The 27,348-nt window shown below is 39.5% G+C and overlaps 1 protein-coding gene across 4 annotated transcripts in view; it reads right to left on the bottom strand.

Annotated features, from left to right (window-relative positions):
• The window catches only part of elmo1 (engulfment and cell motility 1), a 393,582-nt gene that overhangs the window by 11,788 nt on the left and 354,446 nt on the right, over positions 1-27,348 (bottom strand). For all 4 annotated transcript variants that reach the window (XM_008112853.3, XM_008112854.3, XM_062957287.1 and 1 more), the window contains 4 exons: positions 12,991-13,154; positions 10,253-10,365; positions 7,921-8,028; positions 5,563-5,645 (listed from right to left, as the gene is read on the bottom strand). In XM_008112853.3, coding sequence (XP_008111060.1) covers positions 5,563-5,645; positions 7,921-8,028; positions 10,253-10,365; positions 12,991-13,154 — 468 coding nt within the window. The remainder of the gene's footprint in view (positions 1-5,562; positions 5,646-7,920; positions 8,029-10,252; positions 10,366-12,990; positions 13,155-27,348) is intronic.

The following is a 27,348-nucleotide window of genomic DNA, read 5'->3' as shown; positions in this document are numbered from 1 at the left end:
CGTGAGCGGCCGCTATTAGCTCCAGCTCCTGCCAACCTAGCAGTTCGAAAACATGCCAATGTGAGTAGATCAATAGGTACCGCTCCGGTGGGAAGGTAAGGGCGCTCCATGCAGTCATGCCGGCCACATGACCTTGGAGGTGTCTACGGACAACGCTGGCTCTTCGGCTTAGAAATGGAGATGAACACCACACCCCCAGAGTCAGACATGACTGGACTTAACGTCAGGGGAAACCTTTACCTTTACCTTTATCAATTTTGAGTACTTGAAGCTATTATATTAGTAATTCCCCAAAACATGGAAAAAACACAATTTTGGAAAAAGGGTTCTAGATCCCTAAACATTTTCTGTATAGTTTGGAAGAAAATATGCTAAGTGATCTTCCCCAAATGTGATTGATGTGAGGTCCGATTAAGGCAATGCAGGGTTGATAGTGTTTTGTTTACTTGTTTTGTTTGTTGTTTGCATATTGCTCATTAAATGAAAATAAGAGACTTACTAAAATGGCAGAAATCATACTGCTTGTAATTAAAGAAAATACTGAAAAATGGTAAAGAGGAAAAAAAGTAAACGAGGTGGTATCCTATCAAATTACTCAAACTAGGCAGGCCATTCAGTTACCATCTAAGATAAAGCTTATCTGTTGTTTATGATCCCACTGGAAGGGGAAAAGCTGTATGCTGGCAAATGGGAAAATGATGAAACCACCAGTAAGGACATTCTGCCACATCTTTTCTTTGCTTGTGGCAGTATCATTCTGTCACTTCTGATCTGGCAATATGTAAACACGAAGGGGATTGCTATGCAGAATGAAGGCATATGGAGGAAAAGGTCTTTTGTACGTTCTCTTCAGTCATGCAACAAACACGATACATCAAGTATTTTATACATAGAAAGAAGACCCTGTAATCATGATCCAGCAGTCTTTTTTTTTTTTTTTTTTGGCTAAAAGAGCTCTGACAGAAGCATAGAGCAGACGGCATCTGGTTTTTCTTAAAGCAAAAGCAATATATTATTTTGTATGCATTTTCCTATTGGGTGCTATAATGGATTAAGCCTACATTGACTAAAGTATTATTTTTTTTGCATCATTTAGAAATGTACATAGTGTTTATGAAGTACATTTTTCAAAAGCATGTCTTTTTCAATCATAGAGACCACAAAGGCTATTCAGTCCATCCCCCTGCCATGCAATAATACATCAATGCATTCCTGACAGATGGCCTCATATTCGGATGGAAATTCAAGTGCAGAAATTCACATTCTGAATATAAATTATATCCCATTCTTCATTCAGTTCAGAAAAAACAGAATTGAGTACATCTTCTACCTGTGAAAGCTGTTGGAAATTTGTAGTACTTTGAAATTTTAAAAAGGGCAATTGTAGAATCTGTCAATCACTATTGACAGGTGCTTACCTATAAAGCCCTAAATGGTTCAGAACAAGCCTATCTTCGTGACCGCATCTTTCTCTACGAACTGTGCGATCTCTAAGATCTGCTGGGAAGGCTCTTCTCTCGCTTCCTCCCCTTTCGCAAATGCGGTTGGTGGGGATGCGGGAGAAGGCCTTCTCTGTGGTTCCCCAGCTCTGGAATTCCCTCCCCAGGGAGATTAGGTTAGCACCGACCCTTGTTGTCTATCGGAAGCAGTTAAAAACATGGATGTTCTGTCGTTCATTTGATTAGACAAATCCCTTATATCCTGGCCCTTACCCGCATCAAAATTTGCCCTGTCACGTTATAGTTTGATTTCCATCCCATATTTATCTTCCCTACCTGCTTTGTCTATTTGATGTATGTTCTATTTTGATATAGACACTCTTTTTATCAGTTTTGATTGTTTGCCCATTTATGTCCATATTGGACCTTTTAATGCTGTGGATGATTGTTTATATTTCCTGCTCTTAATTATGTTTTTAAAACTATGACCTGTTTAATTTGTTTTTAAACGTGATGCTTGTTGTTTTGACTGTTTGATTTTTATGATGTTATGTGATTTGTATTGGGCTTGTCCCCATGTGAGCCGCTCCAAGTCCCCGTTGGGGAGATGGCGGCAGCATACAAAAATAAAGTTGTTGTTGTTGTTAAGTTGAATTATAGAAACTACTACAGTACTTTGGAGCCCCGGTGGCGAAGTGTGTTAAAGCACTGAGCTGCTGAACTTGCAGACCGAAAGGTCCCAGGTTCAAATCCCGGGAGCGGAGTGAGCGCCCACTGTTAGCTCCAGCTTCTGGCAACCTAGCAGTTCGAAAACATGCCAATGTGAGTAGATCAATAGGTACCACTCCGGCGGGAAGGTAACGGCACTCCATGCAGTCATGCCGGCCACATGACCTTGGAGGTGTCTATTTATTTATTACATAATTTCTACCCCGCCCTTCTCACCCTTCAGGGGACTCAGGGCGGCTTACAACACGAACATATATCTCAAAACAATTTATATCATGTTTAAAAATCCATTTAAATTAAAAACTTACATTAAAATTGAGAGCTTACATTAAAAAACCTACATAGTTATACATATAAATATACATTCAGGTGCGTTTCAAGTCCAAGTGGGGCAATCAGTGAGTGGTATAATTATCTTAGATTATCTTAGATCTTAGATTCTGCGATGGGTCATAGCGGGAGACATGTTCGGACAGGTAAGCTGGGCTGGAACCGTTTATAGGCTAAAGCCAGCACTTTGAATTGTGCTCGGTAGTTGATCGGCAGCCAGTGGAGCTGACGTAGCAGAGGAGTGGTACGCTCCCTGTACGTTGCTCCAGTTAACAGCCTGGCTGCCTCCCGTTGGACTAGTTGGAGCTTCCGAACAGTCTTCAAAGGTAGCCCCACATAGAGTGCGTTGCAGTAATCTAATCGGGATGTAACAAGAGCGTGGACCACAGTGGCCAAGTCAGGCTTCCCAAGGTACAGGCGCAGCTGACTCTTCGGCTTAGAAATGGAGATGAGCACCAACCCCCAGAGTCAGACATGACTGGACTTAACGTAAGGGGAAACTTTACCTTTTTACAGTACTTTACAAATGAGGGAACTGAACCAACCAGATTCCTGAGAGTGGCAAGAGGCAAATGCTCAAAATATACCCCACTTTGGAGCTATTCAGCACTGTATAAAAACCTCTACCTTGTTTAATATATGTCTAACAAGGTAACTGGACATCAAAGCTTGGAAGTTACTAGTTACCAAAATAATTAATTGTAAGGAGTTCTTTCCCCCATATCAAAGTTATAAGAACATAGCATTATGACAAGGGATAGCGAAATTTTTGTGGAGAAACTGTAGCTTCAAAAAGTTACAGTTAGGCAGATATAGCTTCACTAAATAGTGGAGGAGGAATATAATATGGTTTCAGTTCTGGCTTGAGGTGTACTTGATGCTGTTCCCTTGTACTGTGTTGTGGGTGCTGAAGTTATAAAGAGATGGGTGGAAGTAGAGTGTTTCTTTTTTTTTTTTTTAAAGTCATTTTTATTAGAATTTTTAGCAACCTTCCTTATCCATTACATCTATTACCTCATATTTTCCCTCCTAATACAATAAAAGTAGATGAACAATGCATCTTAAAGAAAGTGAGAAGGCGAGAAAGAAAAAATAACTGTGGAGGATTGGAGCGAGAGAAGGAAAGATAGGTGGCTTGTAGCATTCAGAGAAAATAACAATAAATAATAACAAAAAGTCATTACTTTAGTTAATATTGAGAAGTGGAAAAACAAGGAGTTACGTTTATTTAAAATTATTTTTAAAAACATATTTGCGGGGGGGGGGGGGGAGGGATGTATAGTGAGAATGCGTGGAAATATGGCTTTCCAAGCTGCTACCTGGCTATACCCTAAGCTCAGTTATCTCTTTAAAGATGATACATGCACAAAACATTCTGAACATCTATGTATACAAAAGGTTTCTTTTACTGATGGGGGCACAGGGGTAATGACTTCTGACTTATCTCCATGGGATTGTGAATAATTTTATTTCTTTATAATGGCATTTGGGATCTTTTTCCGTCAAAAGACTTTAAAGAACATGTAAAAACTAATGTGATAGCTGGTGGAAGTACTGGGGGCAAAGTGTCCCAATTATTGAAAATGCATGATTAAACCGCAGCTCATTAGCCCACATACAGCCCATCACAGACTTCACTTGCTGGTTTTGTACTTACATAAATGATTGAACTATTAAAGGGTTTATGGCAAAATCAACAATTTTTGTTCAAAAGTGAAATGACTTTGATGATGAGGGAAAAGAGATAGAAAACTAGTTAGGAAAGAAAATACAGGAATTTGGTCTCTATCAGGGGTTCTCAAACTTTTTTCAGCCACGGAGCCTTTTTTGAAGTTAAAGTTTCTCTTATATTATATTATATTAATCTATCAATCTATCAATCTATCTATCTATCGGGCATGTGCAGCTCCAAACTAATTTCCATACATTTTTCAGGAGGGGGGGAGGAGGAGGAGGAAAGATGGGAAGTCGAGAAGCATCATGGTACCATGGAGGGCTCCACGGAGAACAGTTTAAGAACCCCTGGTCTATATTAAAGTCACATCCTTTGTTCCTGTAGTTCACTGATTTTAGACTGACTGGTAGTTTTTCTCCAGTCTCAGGGCTACAGGGATGGCAAGCTTAACCCTCCCTTCTCCAGTTGTGACATGTTCCCAAAAAGCTTGCCAATAAGCTTTCTTTCTCTTTATTTGTGCAAAAAAAGAGAGACAGATCTACCCTGCCTCTATGCTACAGTTCCTCTCAAATGCCTCTAATCATGTCTGCATTTAAAAAAAAAACCCCAGAGGTGACAGTGTATATTATGTAGTACTAATGTGTAGTATGGTTCGCATTCTAGCATAATTCAGACATACTTCAAAGGAATAACTGCTTGATGAAGTATAGCCCCGTGCATTCTAGTTTCTTCGAGAATATCCATAAAGATATCTACTTTGCCACACATTAGAATTTCCAAGATCAATGTCAGTTCAGTGCCAATGGCACTTATATACAGCATACTTACATACTCTCTCTTTGCTGAGCTTCAGGAAGTATTGCATCACTGTTGTGTTTCATGTGACTTACATTGACCAGGCTTAGCCGTACAGAGAATGGCTGCATTTTCCATTAATGAGGTCTTTATTACACTGAATTTATATGATACTCTCTTAAGTGAGTCTATCTGTTTTAAGTCTTCACTAGAGACTAAGGCCCCATTTTTGCTGACCATTTAATGTAGTTCAAAACTAGCTTCAAACTATTGTGACTAGATAATAAACACTCACAAAAGCATGCAAAAGAAAGACCTTAATGTGCACCAGTGCTCTGTGGTTTGTGTTATTAGCATCTGGGCCTCAAACTGGCTCCAGGATTTCCTATGCAATCATCTGCACAGCAAAACCACTTCAATATCGGTTTGAAACTGCATTAAATGGTCAGGGTAAATGTGCTTGAGATTAAAAATAATAAAATAAACATTCAGATGGAAACTTGCAAATTCTCTGAGATGGAATTAACAAATATTTTCATTTTGTCAAGAGTAAAGCATAACTAAAACATCACTGGACTTTATTGAAAAATATACCTTGTTTTGTTTCAGGGCTCCCTTCTCCTTCGTGTGAGGACAGTCTTTTCCTGTAACAATTGCTTTTATATCTGCCACAGGCACTGTATCAAAAAAAAAGAATGTGTGAGAAATATTCCAATGAAGTATATGAGAAAAACACTGTAGTCTCAAAGATGTAACACAAAACTGATGTGTTAGAAATAGCATTCATTGTGTCATATTCCAACTTCTGATGTGAGAAGAGCCAAACAAAACAAAAATCAGAAAAACCAGGCACATGAAATGGTTAACTGGCTGTCTCTCCTCTCCTAAGAAATTAAGATTTATGGGCTGATGTGGATGCTATACATGTTTGTTCAGGAATATAACTGAATTCAGTGCAATTTAGCCCTAGTTAAGCGGTTAAAAGAATGTAGGAGGAATGTTATCAATTTCATGCTTTTTCTTTGATGATCCCAAATGCATGGCCACTTTATTTATTATGAAAAAGATTCAAACTAACTCTCTTTCCACTAAACTTGGTTTCATCCGAGTAGAAAAACACACCAAATTCCACCAAATTCCCTAATTTCCTCCCCCTTTCCTCCCCCTTCTATTAATCATAGAATAATAGAGTTGGAAGAGACCACATGGGCCATCTAGTCCAATTCCCTGCCATGCAGGAAAAGCACAATCAAAGCAACCCCGATAAATGGCCATCCAATCTCTGTTTAAAAGCTTCGAAGTAAGGAGCTTCCACCACACTCCGAGGTAGAGAGTTCCACTGCTGAATAGCTCTTACAGTCAGGAAGTTCTTCCTAATGTTCAGGTGGAATCTCCTTTCCTATTATTGAACCCATTGCTCTGACTCCTAGTTTCCAGGGCAGCAGAAAACAAGCCGGCTTCCTTTTCCTTATGGCATCATTTCCTTACATCTCCACTAGGAGCAACTAAAGGATGCTCAACAAAAGTTGCAATAGGAAGGTCCTGCTCTTCAATTAGACTTTCCTAAGAAGATGTGACAAACAAGCTTTTTGAGAAACAAGCCCACTGGTGGCTATTATTGACAAAATACTTAACTTACAGTTTTCTGGCTCGACTATCCAATACATTCAGATTCTGCAACGGGGTTGCTAACTTAAAAGTCTAAACCAGATGATGCAAGGTCTGTCACAGTTTGTAGACAGACCTTGTGACCAGACTACAAAGAAGCATTTTAGGGTGGAATGTCATGACATCTTCAGTGGCATGGACATTAAAGAAATGACTTCCCTGGAATTGTGCAAGTGATGCTTTTTCAGGTGATGCCCTACATACTCCTTTTGAGCATGAACAGTCTGCAGTCCAAATGCGGGTCCTGGTGTAGGGGAAGGGAAGGAGTTGTGGAGTGCAGCCAAGGGGGAAGTAGAGACTGGGAAGTCCCAGGAGACTGGAAAGTGGCTAGAAACAAGCCCAGAGAAGGCTCTGCATGACATGAATCTCACTGCCACCTTTTTGGATTGAAGGGGAAACTCTCAGGTTTCAAAAAAGTGAAATGTATTGTAACTTCTGATATGGGAACATAGTGTGCTATAGAGTCCATGAACTCATCTTATAATAAATATATTATTTTTAAGGCAGAACTTTCCAAACTGAGCCATGACACCTTAGTGCAGTGATTCTGAACCTGTGGGTCCCTAGATGTTTTGGCCTTCAACTCCCAAAAATCCTAAGAGCTGGTAAACTGGCTGGGATTTTTGGGAGTTGTAGACTAAAACACCTGGGGACCCACAGGTTCAGAACCACTGCACTTAGTGTGTCAGCTGCAGTGTGTATGTGGGTCATGCAAAGGTGACAAAAAACCTCTGAGTCTATGTGAAATAAGCAATAAATAAAATTATTTAAAAATACAAATGAAAGGTTTTCATGATATATGTTGTGTCCCAATACATTTCACTGTGACAACTTATGTACATGCCTATATTTTTAATAAGAGGTTGATTTAAGCTCTGGTTTGCCAGTAAAACTGATGTACTGTGTTACAAAATGATGCAAGTCTAAAAAATATGTCACCAACATGAAATGTTCGGAAAGCTCTGCTTTAAAGTATCACTGTATCCCTTATTGTTTCAACAAGATGGATATGCATGTTACCTTGGAAACAGTCAAACAAGGAGTGTGACTTTACTGCACATTTCCTTTCAATGTTGACTCATAATACACAAACTTGCTGTTCCTTTCTTCAACCCTGCTCCTTTAATAAGGGAAGGGATCTGCTCATCAGACTCCCTTCTACCCCATGTTTATGCTTTACCTTTTCATCTTTTAAAATCTCACACAAATTGGCATCACATTTCTCAGCCTCATTGTAAAATACTAAATGTGAAATAAAAGCACACCCATTGCCTGAATACTTACATTTATCCTGTAACGAATCATGTGGAACCTCTCCCTGGGGACTCTCTTCCAAGTCTCCATAGTGCAAGACTTTGTGGTTTGGGGAAAGTCGGCAATACCAAAATTTGTCTGATAAAATAATGAAAATAGTTGAAGAATATTAATCTAATAGCCAAGAGGAAATAATTCAGGAGGAAATAAATGAGTACTATGTTGAAAGGAGTAAATAAGATTGATCAACAGATATCATGTGACATGAGATTTATCAGCTGATACTATACAATCCAACAACCTCACCCTGAATCTCATATCTATGGTGAATTCTAGTCCTTTCTTGAGATGTACCATCTATTTACTTCTCTTACCACATTCTTTTTCTGTCACAATAATTTCTCTTGGAAGTGGTTTTCAATAGTTGCTGCCTGTGAATAATATTTGTTGTCAGGCTCAGTTGCAACAGCCATGAGGATATGAGCTCAATGACAGCCAACTCCTTTTTTGAAATAAAGAGAGGAATGGCTTCTCTTTCTATATACAGACTATATACAGTGTTCCTCAGTACTTCACGGTTCACTTTTTGCAGATTCGTTGTTTCACGGTTTTTCAATAAACTCTAAAAGACTATTATAAATCATAAAAAACTGCAGTTTACAGCCTAAAGAAGGGAGGAAGGAGAAGCCAAAGGGAGAGAAAAGGAGCCCAAGCGGCAATGGGAGGAGAAGGAGGCAATTTATCAACACATGATTGGTTGATAAAGACTTAAAATATTGTATAACTACTGAAATAATGTAGAAATATTAAAATAAATATAGCGTCCCTACTTCGCGGATTTTCACTTATTGTGGGTGGACCTGGAACCTAACCCCCGCAATAAATGAGGGAACACTGTAATGGAGATTGGCCAAAAATGCAAGCTGGATTTACCTGAATTCCCACCTACTCATCTAAAATATGATCAGATCAGTGATCTAAACTATAGCGGCTGCATGAATTAAACTTGCTGTTCACACTTACTACAAGTGGGGAAAACTCTTTGATATACTGGGTGTTTCCTTTTGGTTCTAGCTACACTGCCATAAATCTGACACCACTTTACCTCATTTAATATAAAGTGGATGTTATTTTAGATAGTTTTCTTGTTTTCCTCTGGTTATGGTAACCAACAATTTCACATGTTGATCTAAGATATACTTTCTTAATTCACTCTAAATTTTCTCGAACTTCCTCAACTCTTGAAAAAATAAAAACCTGAAAAAATTGCAATGTGAATCCTTCATGTGAAACAGCTTTCATGTGATTACCAGAAGATGAAACACTTATCAAGTCAGCAGATGTGCAGCTATATGCATGCTTTTATTTAGGAAAGACTGAATGGCAGATCTCGCTAGGTCAAGATAAGCAGAAAATGAGGATTGTTGGATTAAATGCATGCAGGGAGAAACCGAAAGGTCACTGTCAAATTCTAGGTACTAAAATGAGAGAGGATTGGAAAATAGACATTATTTAAAATGCGGCTTAATAACTACTCTAAATCCAAGATAAATCCCTATAAACCACAGTATAAAAATAACCAAGCTTGCTTTTTGCCACAATATTCCACAAAATAACTTTTAACCCACCAGATATTTGGGATCTAAATGTCCAGAATCTCTAACAGTGATGGAGAACTGCTTCTGGGAACAGAAAACCAAAAGAGGGCCAAAGATTCAGAACTACTTTCCTAGAGTCTTAAAACTCATGGAAAAAAAAGAAATTATAATAATCATCATCTGTCAATACTGTCAATAATGAAGACTACAAATTGCTTTAGAAATGGAAAATGGATAGTTGTCATGCAAAGGTCTTGAGTCTCATATCACTTTCAGAGTAAGTATGAGCAAAACTAATTCTGATTCATTCTGATCGAAACAGAATAATCTGAAACCTTTAAAGAAGTTATACCATTGATTATAATTTTTATTACTGTATTTCTAGACTGTCATCTTGAAAAAAGTAGCTTCTCCTTGTGATCATTGTCACATAATATGATTTCATCACAATGTAGCTCGCCAAGTCACACATTCCAGTTCATTGGCTGCTAATTGCAGAGGAAGCAACACGTCAAGGAACGTCTGTTTTCAACTTTTCAACCAAGTGTTTGCCATCTAGACTAGGCATCAGTGAAAAAATGTCTTTACCTTTCTTTTATGCTGCATTTACAACACACAAGAGTGACACTTTAGAAACTTAAAAGGCACTCTTCTCATAAGTTCTGAAAACACCCGAATGATGCAACAACGTGTTTATTCTTTCCAGCCAAAGAAAAAACGAAGGTGAGTGTAAATAGGAAGGGAAAAATACTTCTACTCAGTACCTTGCCTCCGTCGACTGTTGAGTTTTCTAAAGCAAGTTCCTTCAACAAGACGATTTAGACGCTGCTGCTTAATCAACTCTAAAATTTCAGGCTGGATCTTCTCTTTTAGCTCCCTGGAGGATCCAGAAGAAGATGTAGGAGACAAACAAGCAAACAGTCACAAATTTAAACACACATAATGGTTTTTCTAAGTACATGTTTTCCTAAGTACAAGTACTAGTTTTCCTAGTACATGCAGCTTCTTTTGAGACAGGCTTGGAGCTCTATATAGAATTTGAACGCTGCAGTTCAGTTCTCTGGGATGCTACCAATGATCTGCAAGAGCAAAGTGAGAAAGCAAATGCCCACCTCATTCAATAAGCAGTTAGCAGACATATCACGTACTAGGCATATAAACTGAAAGTTTATTCCTGGTTTTGAGGTTATGAGAGTTTTTGCACATTAGATCTGCAGATTTCCCAACATCTTTTGTTGCACATCAGGCTTTTTCCTGAAAAAAATGTTTCTCTACAAACTTTCTGGGAGCAAAACAGGCAGAAAAACATGATTTGCTACACAAATCTCTCTTTTCTTTTCTCTTTTTGCGCGCAAGGCTTTTATTTTTGCACAAGAAATTCTATTGCATAAATAGTCTGCAAATGAGGAAAATATCTGGATGGTTGACAACAAGATATCCCAGGGTGCTGACATACACAGGAAAATGTGTGTATATTTAATAAATCCCCATCAGATACCATATAATCTAAGGCCAAATATGTGGTATGAGTTATTGATATTTGAGCTGCTTTCTGTATTGTATTGCACTTGTGGTAGCAAATCATTGACTTGAACACTGTATCACTGAAGGTGGAGGAGGTCATCTTATGTGCCCAGCAACTGGGACAAAGCTTTTGCTACACACACCAGTTTATTCTTTTTCAGTGTTGTGCCTCTTTGATGGGTTGGATTGCAACTCCCTTCACCTCCAACTGACTATGCTGTCTGGGAGTTGCTTTTGGAACCCATTTGCAGATGCCAAGTCATGGATGACTGTACATGACATTCCCTTAGCAACACTGCAACCAGGAAATAAAGTGGCGCTACACACCTAAAACAACGAGAATGCAGCTGTCTTGACATTCAGGAACCAGCTGCCTTTATACTCAGCAAATCCAAAGAATAATATGGAAACAGTTGATGTATTCTGTCAAGAAAGAGAACACCTTTGTCCTCCAAACCACGCACATTTATTTTGGAGTTATCATTGACTTCTATATATTGGTTTTCTCTCAGAAAGAGCACTTATGCTCAAAACGTACTGATAGCCTGTCAATAAACCAACTTAAACATTTGATCTTGTTTTCTTTTCAACTCTGGGTAACACTACTGATACAAGAAATAAGAACCTAGAAAAATGTTCCCTTTTAAAGACTACTCCATACATACTGATTGGAGGATTCTGGAGGGATGTGCTACAACCACTGACAGCACTCTGGCAGACACACTCTTCTTTATATTCATATTCTGAACAGACTAACTTATACATTCTTTTTAAAATATACTGTCCAAAACCTTTGAGGCAGGTAATTTCTACTATAAAATAATAATTTTACCTTTGAAGAATGACATTTTATGGTATTTCCTGAAATCACATGACAAAGCCCTGGAACTTTCAAAATGACTTCAGTATGTAGCCCCGGGAGCGGCGGGAGCGGCCGCTGTTAGCTCCAGCTCCTGCCAACCTAGCAGTTCGAACACATGCCAATGTGAGTAGATCAATAGGTACCGCTCCGGCGGGAAGGTAACGGCGCTTCATGCAGTCATGCCGGTCACATGACCTTGGAGGTGTCTACGGACAGCGCTGGCTCTTCGGCTTAGAAATGGAGATGAGCACCACACCCCAGAGTCAGACATGACTGGACTTAACGTCAGGGGAAAACCTTTACCTTTACCTTTACCTTATGTAGCCTCTCATGCAGAAAATATACACTTATCTAGTTTTTAAACACGACTTTGGGTTCTGTTGCTGGGTTGAACTGGGTGACTGAATCCATTAATTTACTGTTGATTGCTAATAAAATAAAAATGGCTAAATAAGGGGCAAGATTTGGGAGTTCTGCTGTGCACAGGGGCTAAAAATGCTATGGATTCTGCTAAAGTGGTCCTGGCACTCTGATTAATATAGAGACTCGATTTGAGAGAGGTATAAAGAAGTACTGATTTAGAATGAACCATATAAACTGATGTGAAAGGAAGTCTTAAATATCTATCAACAAATCAAATAGAAATATTATTTAGTAGATAAGGTTTTGCTTTGCTTTTTACTGGTAGCGATGGCACAGCAATTCACTCAGTTTTCATAGAATGCTGATGCTCTTGTGTTTCTGATCTTGGCTTCATTTTGTCTAATCCATTGATGGTGACATTTAGTTTTCTGCAAGTGGGCAAGCCAGAAAAATCCATTGGTGGAAAGGTGATACAGACAAAGGGGGAAATGTCAAAGCTTTGTTTCTTGCAAATAAGCTGTTCTAAGCCCTCAAGGGATGAGAAGACTCTGCTTTAGGTGCACACAAAGATACCATTTTTATGTGTGCAGAATAAATGTATTGTGGTAGATTTGACTGCTCCCCCCATACTCTAGCCCTCAACAGCTTTGTTTCCCCATGGTTATTCCTGAGGGCTTTTAAAAATGGCCTTTGCATTTGTCAGACCTTTCAAGTAAGAAGAAAAGCAAAACAAGGCATTATCAGAACACCTACAAAATTGGACGAGACTGGAAATCTTCCTGATTCATCCTCTCAGACTGACGAATTTTCAGTATTTCTGCGTAGCTTAGATTTTGAAGTTTACTTTTGAACTGATCCAAAGAACTAGGCTTTGTGGTTAGTGCTCTCATTATTTGCTCCTTCACCACTTGCATTACCTGTGAATAAAAGAGAAAACAAGTGTTTCAAAGATTGAGCAACTTTTCATTGTATATATTGTACATAATTTCATTCCAGAAACAATCTGAAACCATTTCTTAAAAGTACTAAAAGGCAAGAACTACAATTTTTTCCTAATGGAAGAAACATTTGTATAGGGTATAGGATGATGTGTCTTCTCAGCTGTTATTTCACACAAAAAAATTGAATAGGAAAGCAAACATAATTGAACGCTCTCAGGTAGAACTGTTCAGAGAATGGTGTGACAACCGCAATGATTTCCTTGTGTATACCATGAAGTAAGCCTGCTTCCCCCACTTTAGCTTCCATGTACTTGCCTCAGCCTTACCACATTTCTCACTAGAGCTCCCTGGTACACATTGCCTGGTACACCGTCTCCCAATCACCGTCTCCAAAAGCAGTTACTCTACTCCCAACTCAAGAACAGAAAATGGAATGTTGGTGGGCAGGAAAAGAGATTTAAAGATGGGCTCAAAGCCAACCTTAAAAACTGTGGCATAGACACTGAGAACTGGGAAGCCCTGGCCCTTGAGCACTCTAATTGGAGGTCAGCTGTGACCAGCAGTGCTGCGGAGTTTGAAGAGGCACGAATGGAGGGCTTAAGGGAGAAGTGTACCAAGAGGAAGGCACATCAAGCCAACCCTGACCAGGACTGCCTTCCACCTGGAAACCGATGTCCTCACTGCAGGAGAACATGCGGATCAAGAATAGGTCTCTTCAGCCACCTATAGACACACCCCCAAGACACCAGAAACGGAAGACCACCATCCTGTATTTGAGTTATTTTTGGATCCTCCCAGCTCCTGTGTTGATCTTCTATTTCTCCTATATATTTCTAAAATTCAAATGACCAGGCAAGTCAAAACCGATCTGGCCTGGCTGAACTATCACCCTTGCCTATCCTGTTACCAGGGGCGGTTCAACCGTTAGGCGAAGTACATGGTCGCTTAAGGCACTATCCTCTAGGGGGCGCCATTGAGGCACATCTGCTCAGGCGTGGCCTTCCTGCACCGCGGCCGCGGCCTGGCCTGCCTCCACCTAGAGGATGGCGCCTTCAGCAACTGTTGAGGCACCTTCGCCCAGGCATGGCCTTCCTGCCTCTGTGGCCTGGCCTGGCCTGGCCTCCAACCAAGGAGGCTTGGGAAAGTGTCTTTGGCAGGGAGGAGACAGCCCTCAGTTGCAGGCCAGGGTGGCTTCCCTGTCCTTAAAGGGGCACCAGGGTGGCCTGGTTGGAGGCCAGGCCAGGCCGCGGAGGCAGGAAGGCCTCTTACCTGCTGGGGCCTCTGGCAACCCGTCCCGAGCCGGTCCCACTGAGGGAAGAAACAGCAAGATGGGTGGCTGCTTGCACCATGCGTCTGCTTGGTCCCGCCCCGTAGCCTTCGAAGATACGGGGCAGGGCCAAGCAGCCACATGGCACATGCGCAGTGGTCGGAGAGGGCGCCCTGCCCATCTTGCTGTTCCTCCCCTTGGCAGGGCTGGCGCTGGTTTATGGCTTGGACCCGCCGCCTGCCTCTGGACGGGTCGCCAGAGGTGGTCCAGACAGTGAGATTGGCAGGGCGCCCTCTCTGACTACTGCGCATGCGCCATGCGGCCGCTTGGCCCCGCCCCATATTCTTGAAGAATACGGGGCAGGGCCAAGCAGCCGCATGGCATAAGTGGCCGCCCATCTCGCTGTTCCTCCCCTCAATGGGGCCAGAGCCCGTTGTCTATGGAGGTGTCTATGGACAATGAAGATGAGCACCAACCCCCAGAGTCAGACATGACTGGACTTAATGTCAGGGGAAAACCTTTACCTTACTACCAAAATTCTGTTCGTTTACACTTGAAAATTACCTAGGACTGGCCCTGCTGTTACCTCCAACATTAAGGCAATCGATTGGGGAGCTCTAAAAGGTATTGGCCATTGCTGAGCTCCTCTGCTGACATGAATAAATATGCCCAAACAACTAGGGAGAATGAGGGAGTGACATGGCTCTGGTCCATTCCTTTTCTCCTGCATTAAAGAGGATAGTGGTGGCAGCCTGTGTGGATAGTAGGCTGGTTTGCTTTGGAGTCAATCTCCTGTCCACACTCAGCCCAAAGAGTTTAAGTGAAACAGGAGAATATTTCCTGATTTTGCTTAACATGGAACTAAACTAACTCAGACTAGTTTATCATGTGTTAAGGACCGAACTCCTTGGAGGATGTCTGGACATCCAGGTTTGATTTCTGGTCTACTGCAGTTTATGAGGCTGGTGCAGACAAGCACATAGTGTCAGACTCTCTATTCATATCTATTTTCTATTATGAGAGTTGAAGATTCAGTAAATTCTAGACTTTCCTAGACAACATGGCTAGTGGCCACTTTGTCTCCTTTGTGAAAAAGTGAGATATAAATAAAAATAAACATAATAATAATAACTAAAAAATTCAGTTATACCATGAACACTTGTCATTTTGTCTTCTACTTCCTTGGTATACAGGAACAACATAAGAACACACCCATGCACTGAATGCTTGCCTTAGCACGAATACTTCCATGATGAAGCACCAGAAGGACACAGCATTTTATTGTCAAAGATTGACTGCAGCACTAATCTTTTTGGGATGTCAATCTTTCCTGTCTTCAGCTGGCTCATCACATGATCCTGTCTCCTTATACTGTGACTAATTCACCTTAAATCAGTCACATTTTCCCCTGGAGATTACAAAAATCCTTCATGCATAACTTGTTTATTAACAGTCATATAGCTACAGAGAGGCAGAACACTCAAACAAGAGCAAAATCAAAGAGAAGTTCCAAAAGAAAACCATGAACAATTAAGATTAGAAAACAGGAACAAGAAACAGCTCAACAAAAGCAGTAAATCTGCATAGCAATTATTAAGAAAATGTTGCAGTTAATTAACATGAAGGGAGGGAAGTTTCCAGCGGGGGAAGAGCTGATGTCAGTCCAAGCAGCCATACATCATATTCTGTTGGGACTAATGGAATTCAGTACCTCAAAGTAGTTACCTGCTTACCCATTACTCCTTGCAATGAGTCAATTTAAAAATATTTTAAAATAAACTCATATTTATTTCATTAAAAAAATCCTAAAGAATTACAAAAGCTATAAACAACCAAGAAAAGGCTAGCAACTTGTTTAACACTCACATTAATCTTATAAATATATCACAGATCTGGTGGTAAAATCAAGATATTGTGCTACCTTCTATGGCACAGCAACAAATCGTAAATTAAATAAAACCTGTGTGTGATAGTGTCCAAAGGAAATCAGGTTATTTTGGCACATGAGACAAAATCCTTTAAGCACCTCTCCACTTTCCTAGTTTAAACAGAACAAGAGCAACAAATCACATAACAATGTGTTCTTTTTTCAGGACTCTCAAGCCTATGACTTGAGGTGGACACCTTCCTTTGTGAAATAGTAGTTTGTAAGATTGTATTTTGTTATTTTATTCATTTATATCTGTCAGGCTGATCTATGCTGGCCATGGGTGAAAGATCAAACCCAGGGCACTGCACCTTTCCTCTGTGAATACCATGTATATTGTACAATTTCCATCCAGTCCTTTTTATGGATCTTGACAAAGTGGACAGGTTAAATAAACTGCATTCATATTCAGAAGCACATAAAGCTCTCTCAATTTCCATTTCATAGTTCCAGAGGGGAGTGGCAAGAAGGAACTACAACAATAGTCATCTTTTGTGGCCAACTGTCTGAAGTCAACTTCTCCTTTCATAAGACTATCCTAGAAATGTCAGCCATGATTTAGGCCAACCCATTCTACTAGGGAGGCAGAATCACTTTTTCTGACACCCTGTCATTTTGTATAGACATTTTTCAGCATTTCTGGAAGTCTTTAGTTGTGAAAGCCAAATAATATTACCTGTTCAGAAAAACAAGAATGCTGAGAACAATATTTCCTGTACTACTTTGCGACCTTTAGTAAATGAAGTCCATTAGGTGATGTAAGTTGTGAAAAAGACTAATCCTTTGAAGAGGAGAAATTCTTTAAAACAACAGTAATGTAATCTGCCTGGCAGGAGACTCCATTAAGAACCCATTTGGACGATGAATTCTGCAATCACCATTGCTAATTTACAAGGAGTAGAGCTTCTTATTAACATCCCTGTCAGAAAATTAAAAGCACTATGATTTTCACTCCCTTTTCGCCATTTCTCCATTATTGCAAAATAAGAATGTTAGCATTATTCCAACTCTAATGGCCAGAAACAACCTTTGATGAAACAAGCTAAAATACATCCACCAGATTTATTGGGCTGTGAAAGTGGCGCTATATACATTTAGAATATACACACACAAATACTACAGAGAACCTTGGAATAAAATTATGTTGCTCACTGCTTATTTGAAAATCAATTCTTGTCAGATCAGATCAGGTTTAGTGAAAAGGGATTCTTCAGCTTCATCGCTGCTTCTGCTTTTTTTGGCAAGGAATATACAATATCACTGACGACAAACATTCCAATGAAGCTCCGTTTTCTAATTAAGATAATTTGTTCCTGACAACAACCTGCATTCATCTAGATGCTGAAAATTTCTCATTAAGTGTGCTCCATTCTGACATCTAAGTGAGGAGGGAAAGAGATCCAAGGGAAGAGTAAGTGACAGAATAACCGAATTGGGAGGGACTGCAAGGGTCATGTAGTCCAACATCCTAATGTGCAGAAATTCATAATTAAAACACTCCTGGAAGATGATCACCTACCCTCTTTTTATGTGCATTGTGGCTCCAGGTAATTATCTCAATTCATGTGCAATTCTAGTGGAAAACATCCATGCAGCTTTTTCAAATCAGATGCAGAATAATAATCTATCTATATATATAAAAGAGTGATGGCATCACGGCGACTCACAAAACAACAAAAGTACAGGCCCCCCAACCTCGAAATTTGACAACATAACCCATCATCCATGCCTCTAGGTTGATACAACAAAAAGAAAAGAAAAATAAAGTCCTAATTAGAGGGAGAGCAATAATTTTTTTTATCCAATTGCTGCCAGTTTAGAGGGCTAATCTCTGCCCACTTGGTCTCCTAGCAACCAGCCAAGGGACAGCCAGGCTTCAGTTAGGGCACAGGCAGATTTAGGCCTCACTTAGGATTCTTCCACAGATTATCTAATTTGCACTGGATTATATAGCAGTGTAGACTCAACGCCCTTCCGCACAGCTATATAACCCATTTATCATCTTATATTATCTGCTTTGCACTGGATTATCTTGACTCCACACTACCATATAATCACTTCAGTGTGCATTTTATACAGCTGTGAAGAAGGGGCCTCATATAATCCACTTCTAAGCAGATAATATAAGATTATCAATATAGAGTAGAGTCTCACATCCAACATAAACAGGCCGGCAGGATAAGTGAATATGTTGGATAATAAGAAGGGAGTCTCACTTATCCAACACTCGCTTATCCAACGTTCTGGATTATCCAACACATTTTTGTAGTCAATGCTTTCAATATATCGTGATATTTTGGTGCTAAATTCATAAATACAGTAATGACTACATAGCATCACTGTGTATTGAACTACTTTTTCTGCCAAATTTGTTGTCTAACATGATGCTTAATTTGGTGCTTAATTTGTAAAATCATAACTTAATTTGATGTTTAATAGGCTTATCCTTAATCCCTCCTTATTATCCAACATATTCACTTATCCTGCCGGCCTGTTTATGTTGGATAAGTGAGACTCTACTGTACTGTATTTACAAATTTACCACTAAAATATCGCAATGAATTTAAAACACTGACTACAAAAACATTGATTATGAAAAGGCAGACTGCGTTGGATAACCCAGAACATTGTATAAGCAAATGTTGGATAAGTGAGATTCTAATTTAATATGAAATAATTACTGGGATAGAATAATGCAGAACAATATAATCTCTAAAACCAGGACAGTAAATAAACAGGGTAATTCCACACAGGAAACAATCAGGGCCAGCTAACACCTCCCAACAAAGTATTCCCATCATCAAAGTCTGGCAAATTCTCTGTTTTCTCAGGGCCACAGACAGTAGAAGCACATAAAATATCACAAACAACACCACTCTGAAAACAAGGGAATTCCAGACAGGAAACAATCAGGGCCAGCTAACACCTCCCAACAAAAAATTCACTCAGGGAGGAAACAGACAGGTTTTAAAACTGCAAGGCCATTACATCCTAATCATTTTTCCTAATTGCAGCATTCATACTTGCCTCCAACAGACAAAAATAACCAATCAGAAATATTGTATATTCACAACCTTTAGGAAATAATATCCCTTGATGGCTCAGCGTGTTAAAACACTGAGCTGCTGAACTTCTGGACCGAAAGGCTGCAGGTTTGAATTGGGGGAGTGGAGAGAGCCCCCACTGTTAGCCCCAGCTTCTGCCAACCCAGAAGTTCAAAAACATGCAAATGTGAGTGCATCAATAGGTACTGCTCCGGCGGGAAGGTAACGCCGCTCCATGCAGTCATCCCACATGACCTTGGAGGAGTCTACGGACAATGCCGGCTTTTCGGCTTAGAAATGGAGATGAGCACCAACCCCCAGAATCATACATGACTGGGCTTAATGTCAGAGGAAAACGTTTACCTTAACTACCACCAATTCCTCAATACTTTATTTCCCATACCACCAGACTTCACCACAGCAACGCATGGCCGGGCACAGCTAGTAATAATAATAATAATAATAATAATAATAATAATAATAATAATAATAATAATACATTAAGGAGACTGCAGTCTATTTCACACAACAGCTGAAGATGTTTCTCATCTACAAAAATTCACAATACACTCAACTAGCCTTGAAAGTGCAACGGGACATTTTAATCAGTACATTCACTGCAAGACACATCTCTTCATTATGTTCAGAGTTAAAGTGGCTCAGACTAACTGATTTCCCATCATAAACATAACATGGAGTGATAGGTCCAGAAGATGAATATGTAGTGCCAGGAAGGAAACTGATCTTCTTTTGTGTGGCCCTTCAGATAGATACATGGCGAAGGTGTGTATGTAGAGAAAAACAAATAGTCACTAACACAGAGATAAGCCATTAAGACCAAATGGCTTGTCTGAATAGGATGCTTATTCCATTTAACCTCTTGCCAACAGTGTGTTCAAGCCATCTGCCACTATGTAACATTAACTCTGAATGTGTATCATTTAATCAATTTCTGCTCATCTTTATTTTGCCACCTTTTGATAGCTTTCTCCACTGCCATCTTGGGTATCCACTTCTCTCCTCATTTACACCTTCTTATCTGAATACTACAGAATTTACTTTTATGCAATCAACCAATAAAGCAAAATTGCCCTTTGCTGGACAGAAGTTCAGATTTCTTGATATGCTTCTGATGCAGCAAATGGGTGGATTAAATTGAAGTCATGAGAGAGGATGAGAAAGATTAAGCAGCTGATGCAGCTAAAAACAATGTCAATGTGCCATTTCTGCTTGTTTCACTAGTATTTGGGCACTGACCTGCATCAAGATTATTGATAGCTTAGCCAACAATTACAGACAAATGCATTAACTGCATGAATTAACTGCAAAAATTGGCCCTACCGGAAAGGTTACCTTGATCTTACAGATTGGCTGCAATCCAAGGGAACAGTTACATAACAGTTGGGGAAGACTCGCATGCAGGCAGAACTTCCTTTGAGTTATTTTCTACTACAACTCTTGCCACAGTGAAGAAGTTTCAATTTAAACATGATTGCCATACTTTAGACCAATGCTGGAATAATTTAAGCATTCTTCTTCTTACAAAAGAATCCCCAGAAATCAGAATTCTTAATGTGAACTGGAAGCTAAAGGATCAAATGATATAATCAGAGGTGTTGATATGAAGTTATTGTAATTTTAAGCTTTTAACCACTGTAATGCAAAGACTGAATTGCAGCATGGTATTTTATGCCTGATCCTTATTTGTTTCTTTTTATTAATCTTTATCTCAATTTCTTTGAAAATGTCTTGGGAAAAGCTGACAATATTTGATATGCAATGACAACATTTCAGAGACAACCTACACATCTGATACTGTTGTGCTTTCTAAACTAGCCTGTTGCAAAACAAACATCATGAGCTTCCACCATCTTGGTGGCAGTATACCACTATCCTGTTTCTGTGTTCCTGTCACATTCAGTTGTTTTCTAGATACAATACGGGCAATTATGTAGCGGACTGATTATGATAAATGGAAGCTCTTAGGTGTGCCCGCAATCCAGAGTCACTCACAGAACAATAGCTTCCCACTCAGGTTTGCGGAACAAAAAAATACAGGAACTTTACTGATTCCAAGAAATAAAAAAACAGCAGTACAGTATTTACAATGATCCCTCTGATCACTTACAGAAGTCTAACAGTCATAAATAGTCCTTTCTCAGTCCACAAATCTGCTTCAGAGAAGAATATAGTCCTGATTCTTCTCCTTCTTTTCTCAGCAGCAAACAGGCTTCAAAATAGCAAGGCCTCTTTGAGTACACTGCTCCCTTCACCAGCGGTACTCAGTCAGCACTGAAAACTTGTCCAAACAGGTTCTGCAGCAGCAGAACAGAAACAGTATCAAACCAATCCCCATATCTTTGCAGGCTCAGCCAATTGGCTGTATGCACTTCATTTTCCAGTTAACACACACAGTACAGTGGTTTGCAAACCATGACAAACTACACTCCCAAAGATGCAGAAAGAGATGTCACCACCAAGACTGACTGTATCAATTGCGTTTTTAACAAAAAGGGTTTTACAAAGCAAAAATTGATATTTAGTGGCTAGGATTAGGAATGCATGTTGTATGTTTACAAGGGAAGTCAGAGGATCCACAAGGCACTGGGCAAATACGTAAGAATAGGAAGTCTATTCACCTCATCAGATGGGCTGATTTGCCCGTCGTACATCTCCACTTTCAACACAGAGCCCGTTACATGATGCACATGTACTTTCGGCCAGGTTTCATAGAATCATAGAGTTGGAAGAGACCTCATGGGCCATCCAGTCCAACCCTCTGCCAAGAAGCAAAAGGGGAGAATAAGTGGCGTACACCGCCACCGCAGCAACACGGGAGGCTTCCAGTGTTGCCTTTGGATCAAAGAGGGGAAGCCAGCCAGCAACTCTTCCCCCGCGTGGTAAGTCGGGCAATGTGGGGCGTGGAGCAATGGGTTCTCCGCATCCCCCACTAAGACCCTATAGATTTGCCATGATGCATGGCAAATCTCGTACCCTTTATGATGGAGCTGTTAAATAAACAAGGACATTTACAGTTTCTGCAGAAGCGGGATCCCACTGAGAATCTGAAAGCAGCACTGCCATTGTTGATGGGTTTGTGCATTTTCTGTAGAAATACTTTGAAGGAAATGGATTATTGTTTGCTGGAATCAGCATGTTAGCTTCTTGAATTATTACAGATCTACAGGTGAGGAAACAGAATCCACTGGGAACAAAACATAAATAAATGAACCAGCTCTGGCCAGGGTTGTTGTGTGTTTTCCGGGCTGAATGGCCATGTTACAGAAGTATTCTCTCCTGACATTTCACGCACATCTATGGCAGGCATCCTCAGAGGTTGTGAGGTATATGAGGTCTACCTCACAACCTTTGAGGATGCCTGCCATAGATGTGGGCGAAATGTCAGGAGAGAATACTTCTGTAACATGGCCATACAGTCCAGAAAACACACAACAATCCTATGATCCTTCTGTAACATGGCCATGAAAGCCTTCGACAACACAGCTCTGGCCAGATCTGCACTGCCATATAATCCAGTCTCTGAATCCAGATTATCTGCTTTGAACTGGAATATATGAGTACATGCCACCATATAATCCAGTTCAAATCGGATAATCTGGATTCAGAAACTTATATAGCAGTGTAGATGCCAGACTGTTGCTGAATCTACACTACAATATAATCCAGATTATTAAAGCAAATAATCTATATTATCTGCTTTGAACTGGATTATATGAATCTACACTGCTACATAATCCAGTTCAAAGCAGATAATATGGATTTTATATGGCAGTGTAGATGGAGCCTGTAAGAAAGAGAAACAAATTAAAACCATGCTAGCTGATGAGTTGGAATGTGGAAACCATCTGGAGGGCCAAAGTTTAAGAACCATAATTTTGATGCCTGCCTGTTTTACCTAATTTATCTCTGCTATTTTCCCAATGAGACCCAGGTGTTAACCACCTCTATTTGGACTCTATGATGTGAATTACTTAACTTGGAATGTGTGAATCAGTTCATTTCCAGCCTATTTCAATTTCATACATTCTATGATTTTCTTCTTTCAAAAATCTGCATAGATATTTGCAATTCTTCAATATATTCATTTTGTATGAATCTTTATTTACTGCTGTGTACATGTCCATCTCAAATAAAGGGATTTTAATACATACATTTCACTAAGGTGCATTTCTATATTAAAACAAGAAGAGCAAATTAAGTTGGTTCCCTTAAACAGGCAAACCAAATAAAATGTCCAGAACTTTTATTCCAGGCACTACCTTTTTTTACCATTATGTGTTGCAATGGCCAAAACGTAAGACAAAAATCTTTCTTTTGCTCTCTTCAAAGAAAAGACTTGTATTTGAAACATGTAAGTGTGCATTCACACAAACACAAGAAGAGGAATGGAGAAACAAAAGAGAAAGGACTAAACACACTCTTTATGCCATTATATATCTTTGGGGCAAAGCAGACATAAAATGACTTCAACATAGAAAGGCTTCACTGCTCAAATAAAAAAGACATGACAGCTGAATATGACAGTCTATGCGAAACTGCTTATTATTTAATTGAAGAGTAGGTCAGTTGGAAACTATGCTATTTTCCCCTTATACCTTTTGTCCGATGGAACCATGAGCAAAATAAAGCATGAGCAATGTGTAGCGGGTGGCCTATTATGTAGATATCTCTCCAACTATGTTTTACCTTTTTCCTAGGAGAAGTTTTCTAGGAGAGTTTTGCTCAGATATAAAAAAGGAAGAAAGCTTGTCATCCTTCACTATCTCTGTTATGCGAAGTCCAGGCTGGACAAAAACAAAGGTCTGATTTTACCTTGTAAACCAGCAGCATTGCAGAAATAGAGTTGTTTAAAACCAACTTAATTGCTGTGCTTCAATGATATAGAATTCTGGGATTTGTAGCTTATTGAGGCACCAGAGTGTTCTGACAAAGAAGGTAAATAGCTCACAAAACTACAAATCTTAGAATTCTATACCATTGAACCACACCATTTAAAACTGATGTCAAACTGCTGTAATTCTGCAGTGTGGTTACATCCCAGGAGTGGGCAAATGTGTAATTGTTTTTGATTCCTGGCAGGCTCAATGGGTCTCTAAGGAGGAAATATCTTTCATGCACCCTAAAGTACATTCTGGAGCAAAATAATTTTAATGTAAAAAATACTTTGCTGGGGACTATAAAAATGGCCCATGGACTGCACTTTGCCCATCTCTGTTGTGGGCAGAAGAGTCACCCTTTATCAAAGAATCTTCACAATATTCTTGCTTGGATTTGGAATACAGTTGACAAGAGAAGATTAAATTAAAAGTGAAGTGTGTCAGCTAATTAACCAATATATTCTGTTAGAGTGAAATATATGTAAAAGGAATACTGACTTGTAATACTGCTATTCTTTTGTTCATGCATAGTTATACACCTAACCTTAAGAAGAGGCTTTGGCCATTACATCTGTTCATGAGAATAGCCTTTCAACTAAGTTTTCAGCATATCAAGACTCCATTCCACTCTGCTGGTTTTGGTCCAGGAGGCCTCCTCACACCACCGTCAGTTTATATCTTTGCTGAGTTAACAAGACCTAAAGTAGTGCATAGACTGAGTTTATGAATCATCTTTACAGCATGAGTAAACATTGTTATTGGAGCATTGCTATGTGCAACTTATTTGCTGCAAAGTTAAAAACTCAAAATACATCATTAGATGGAAAGCTGGCATCCTTTTTTTTAAAAAACGAGCTATGAAGAATAGGCAATGTTAGAAGGATGTGCAGTAATTTCTACTTTGAATTTTTTTTAAAATTTCTTGGATGTTTTTAACTGAACTGTTTTTAATTTAAAAATTTTATGAGCTCCATTTGAGTGAACAGAATTGCTCTCCTACATCCACATTCCATTTCAGCATAAATATGCATACTCTTCTGAATAACTACAGAGAGAGCCAAACCTTTAGCACATATATGCTAATGCCGATATACAGCGATGCCACCTTCCATCAGAACATAATCAGGATACAAGGCCTCTAAACAATGTGCTTAATTATTGAAATGAAAATATCATTTATTTATATAGGCAAATATACTCCTCTTTCTAAAGCCAGCTGTTAACCACTGTAACCGCGCTGTGGCAAAGGACCCATTTTAAGATTCAGAAAGCAGTGATGAAAATTGAGCTGAGAACACTAGTTTATGAAAGGTCAGTTCTCTTGCACTATTTCAGAGTGTTGTAAATAAATGATGAAAGGAGTGCTCAGGAGGAAGAAAACAACAAACGTACAACCAGATCAGGAGAAAGGAACATAAAGTGGCATTAAATCTATCTTGACTAAGTGGGAGGGGAAACTAAGTTCAAGCCTAATTTGTCTATGGGGCATACTAAGAGCTTAGTCTGTGAAGACAAAACAGAATATAGCATAGAAACTTGGTTCAGTTTTCTGGTTCAGTCCTTTCCTTCCCCACACTCGTTGGCACCTCCAGGAGTGTGATAGCTATCAAAGAGGTAATTTTGGGTAGAGTGGAAGAGCTAGAGTATAGTCCCCCACACCCTGTCCAAAAAGAGGGATATGTATACCCAAATCATACCAAGAGGCATGCATATGCTACTAACAGAATCTTACTTCCTATGTTCCAGTGCCACACCTTTATTTACCAGGCAAGAGAGTCCATGGAGTGTATACTCTCCTTAGTTGTGGTTTTGGCTCTTGCATGGGATTTGTATATTTATCTTTTTCAGATGTGTTTGTTCATTGTGATTTCTCCATTTACAATCCATTAGCATGTATCCATTTCCATGTTCGAAGATAAGTCCTTTACTGAGTAACCCTTTCATTATACATGCACAGAAGCGTTCTCTGCTCATACTTGGGGTTATGGCGAGCAGGAAACATCCAGATGTGGTATGGTTGCAACTCCCAACAACCCTAACCATTACAGTCAATGGTGAAAAATGCTAGACGTTGCTGCTTAAAAACATCTAGAGAGGTGTTTTAATTTCCTATACACTGATGATACACTAATAAACAACTTTAAAATGGAGGAATGTTTGGGGAGAAAATCATATAGGGTGAGAACAAACAAAATTGATACATATGCCCAGCCATATCTGTTTTTCAGGTTTTACCAGATTTCCCTTGACAATTGCAACATTTCCTTTGCATTAGAAGCAGACACTTACACATGACTTCTTAGGAGCACTGGCACGGATGATTGCAATATGAAAGAAGGGGCTTTGAAGGTTCATAAAGGTATATGGAAACTGTACATAATCTTCTTAGATCCTAACAACCATGTTTTCTCAAATGTTGTTGCAAATATACCGCTGCCTTCATTTCTCTCTTCTGAAAATATGAAGAGCATAGCACTTAGACTTTTAGATTGCATTTCGAGACTGAGACAAGTGGATGAAGCCCTTGCAAGCAAAAGAATATATTGCCTGGAAGAAATTTCCATGAAATAGGCAGTAGAGAGCCCATGAACTGAAAGCAAAGACCAAATGAGACAGTTGAGAAGTAGGATTCAAATAAGAGATGATGGTTCCTTTAGAAGAGTGAGCAGAGTAAGGTTTGGACATGAGGGAATGCAGATGCCTGAATGCAGCAGACATGGTCACACCTGCTCTGCTTTGGATAAACTCACTGCAGCTTCTAGTAAGAGTTGAAATATTGCTCCAGGGATACAATATCATGCCAACAACACATCAACTGCAAAGCTTCACAAGACTGTCCTTAATATGTCAATCAATTGGGTTAGTTCTTTATAAAGTTAGGGTATTGTATATTTGGAAGTGGAAAGAGTGGGGCCAAAAACCAACAAAATGAATTTCAACAGGGAGAAATATATGGTACTACACTCAAGGGCCACCTGTCAGGAATGCCTTGATTGTATTTTCCTGCATGGCAGGAAGTTGGACTAGATGGCCC

Source organism: Anolis carolinensis, chromosome 6 (genome assembly GCF_035594765.1).
Source record: "Anolis carolinensis isolate JA03-04 chromosome 6, rAnoCar3.1.pri, whole genome shotgun sequence".
Lineage (NCBI taxonomy): Eukaryota > Metazoa > Chordata > Lepidosauria > Squamata > Dactyloidae > Anolis > Anolis carolinensis.
This window is presented reverse-complemented; position numbering and strand designations above follow the sequence as displayed.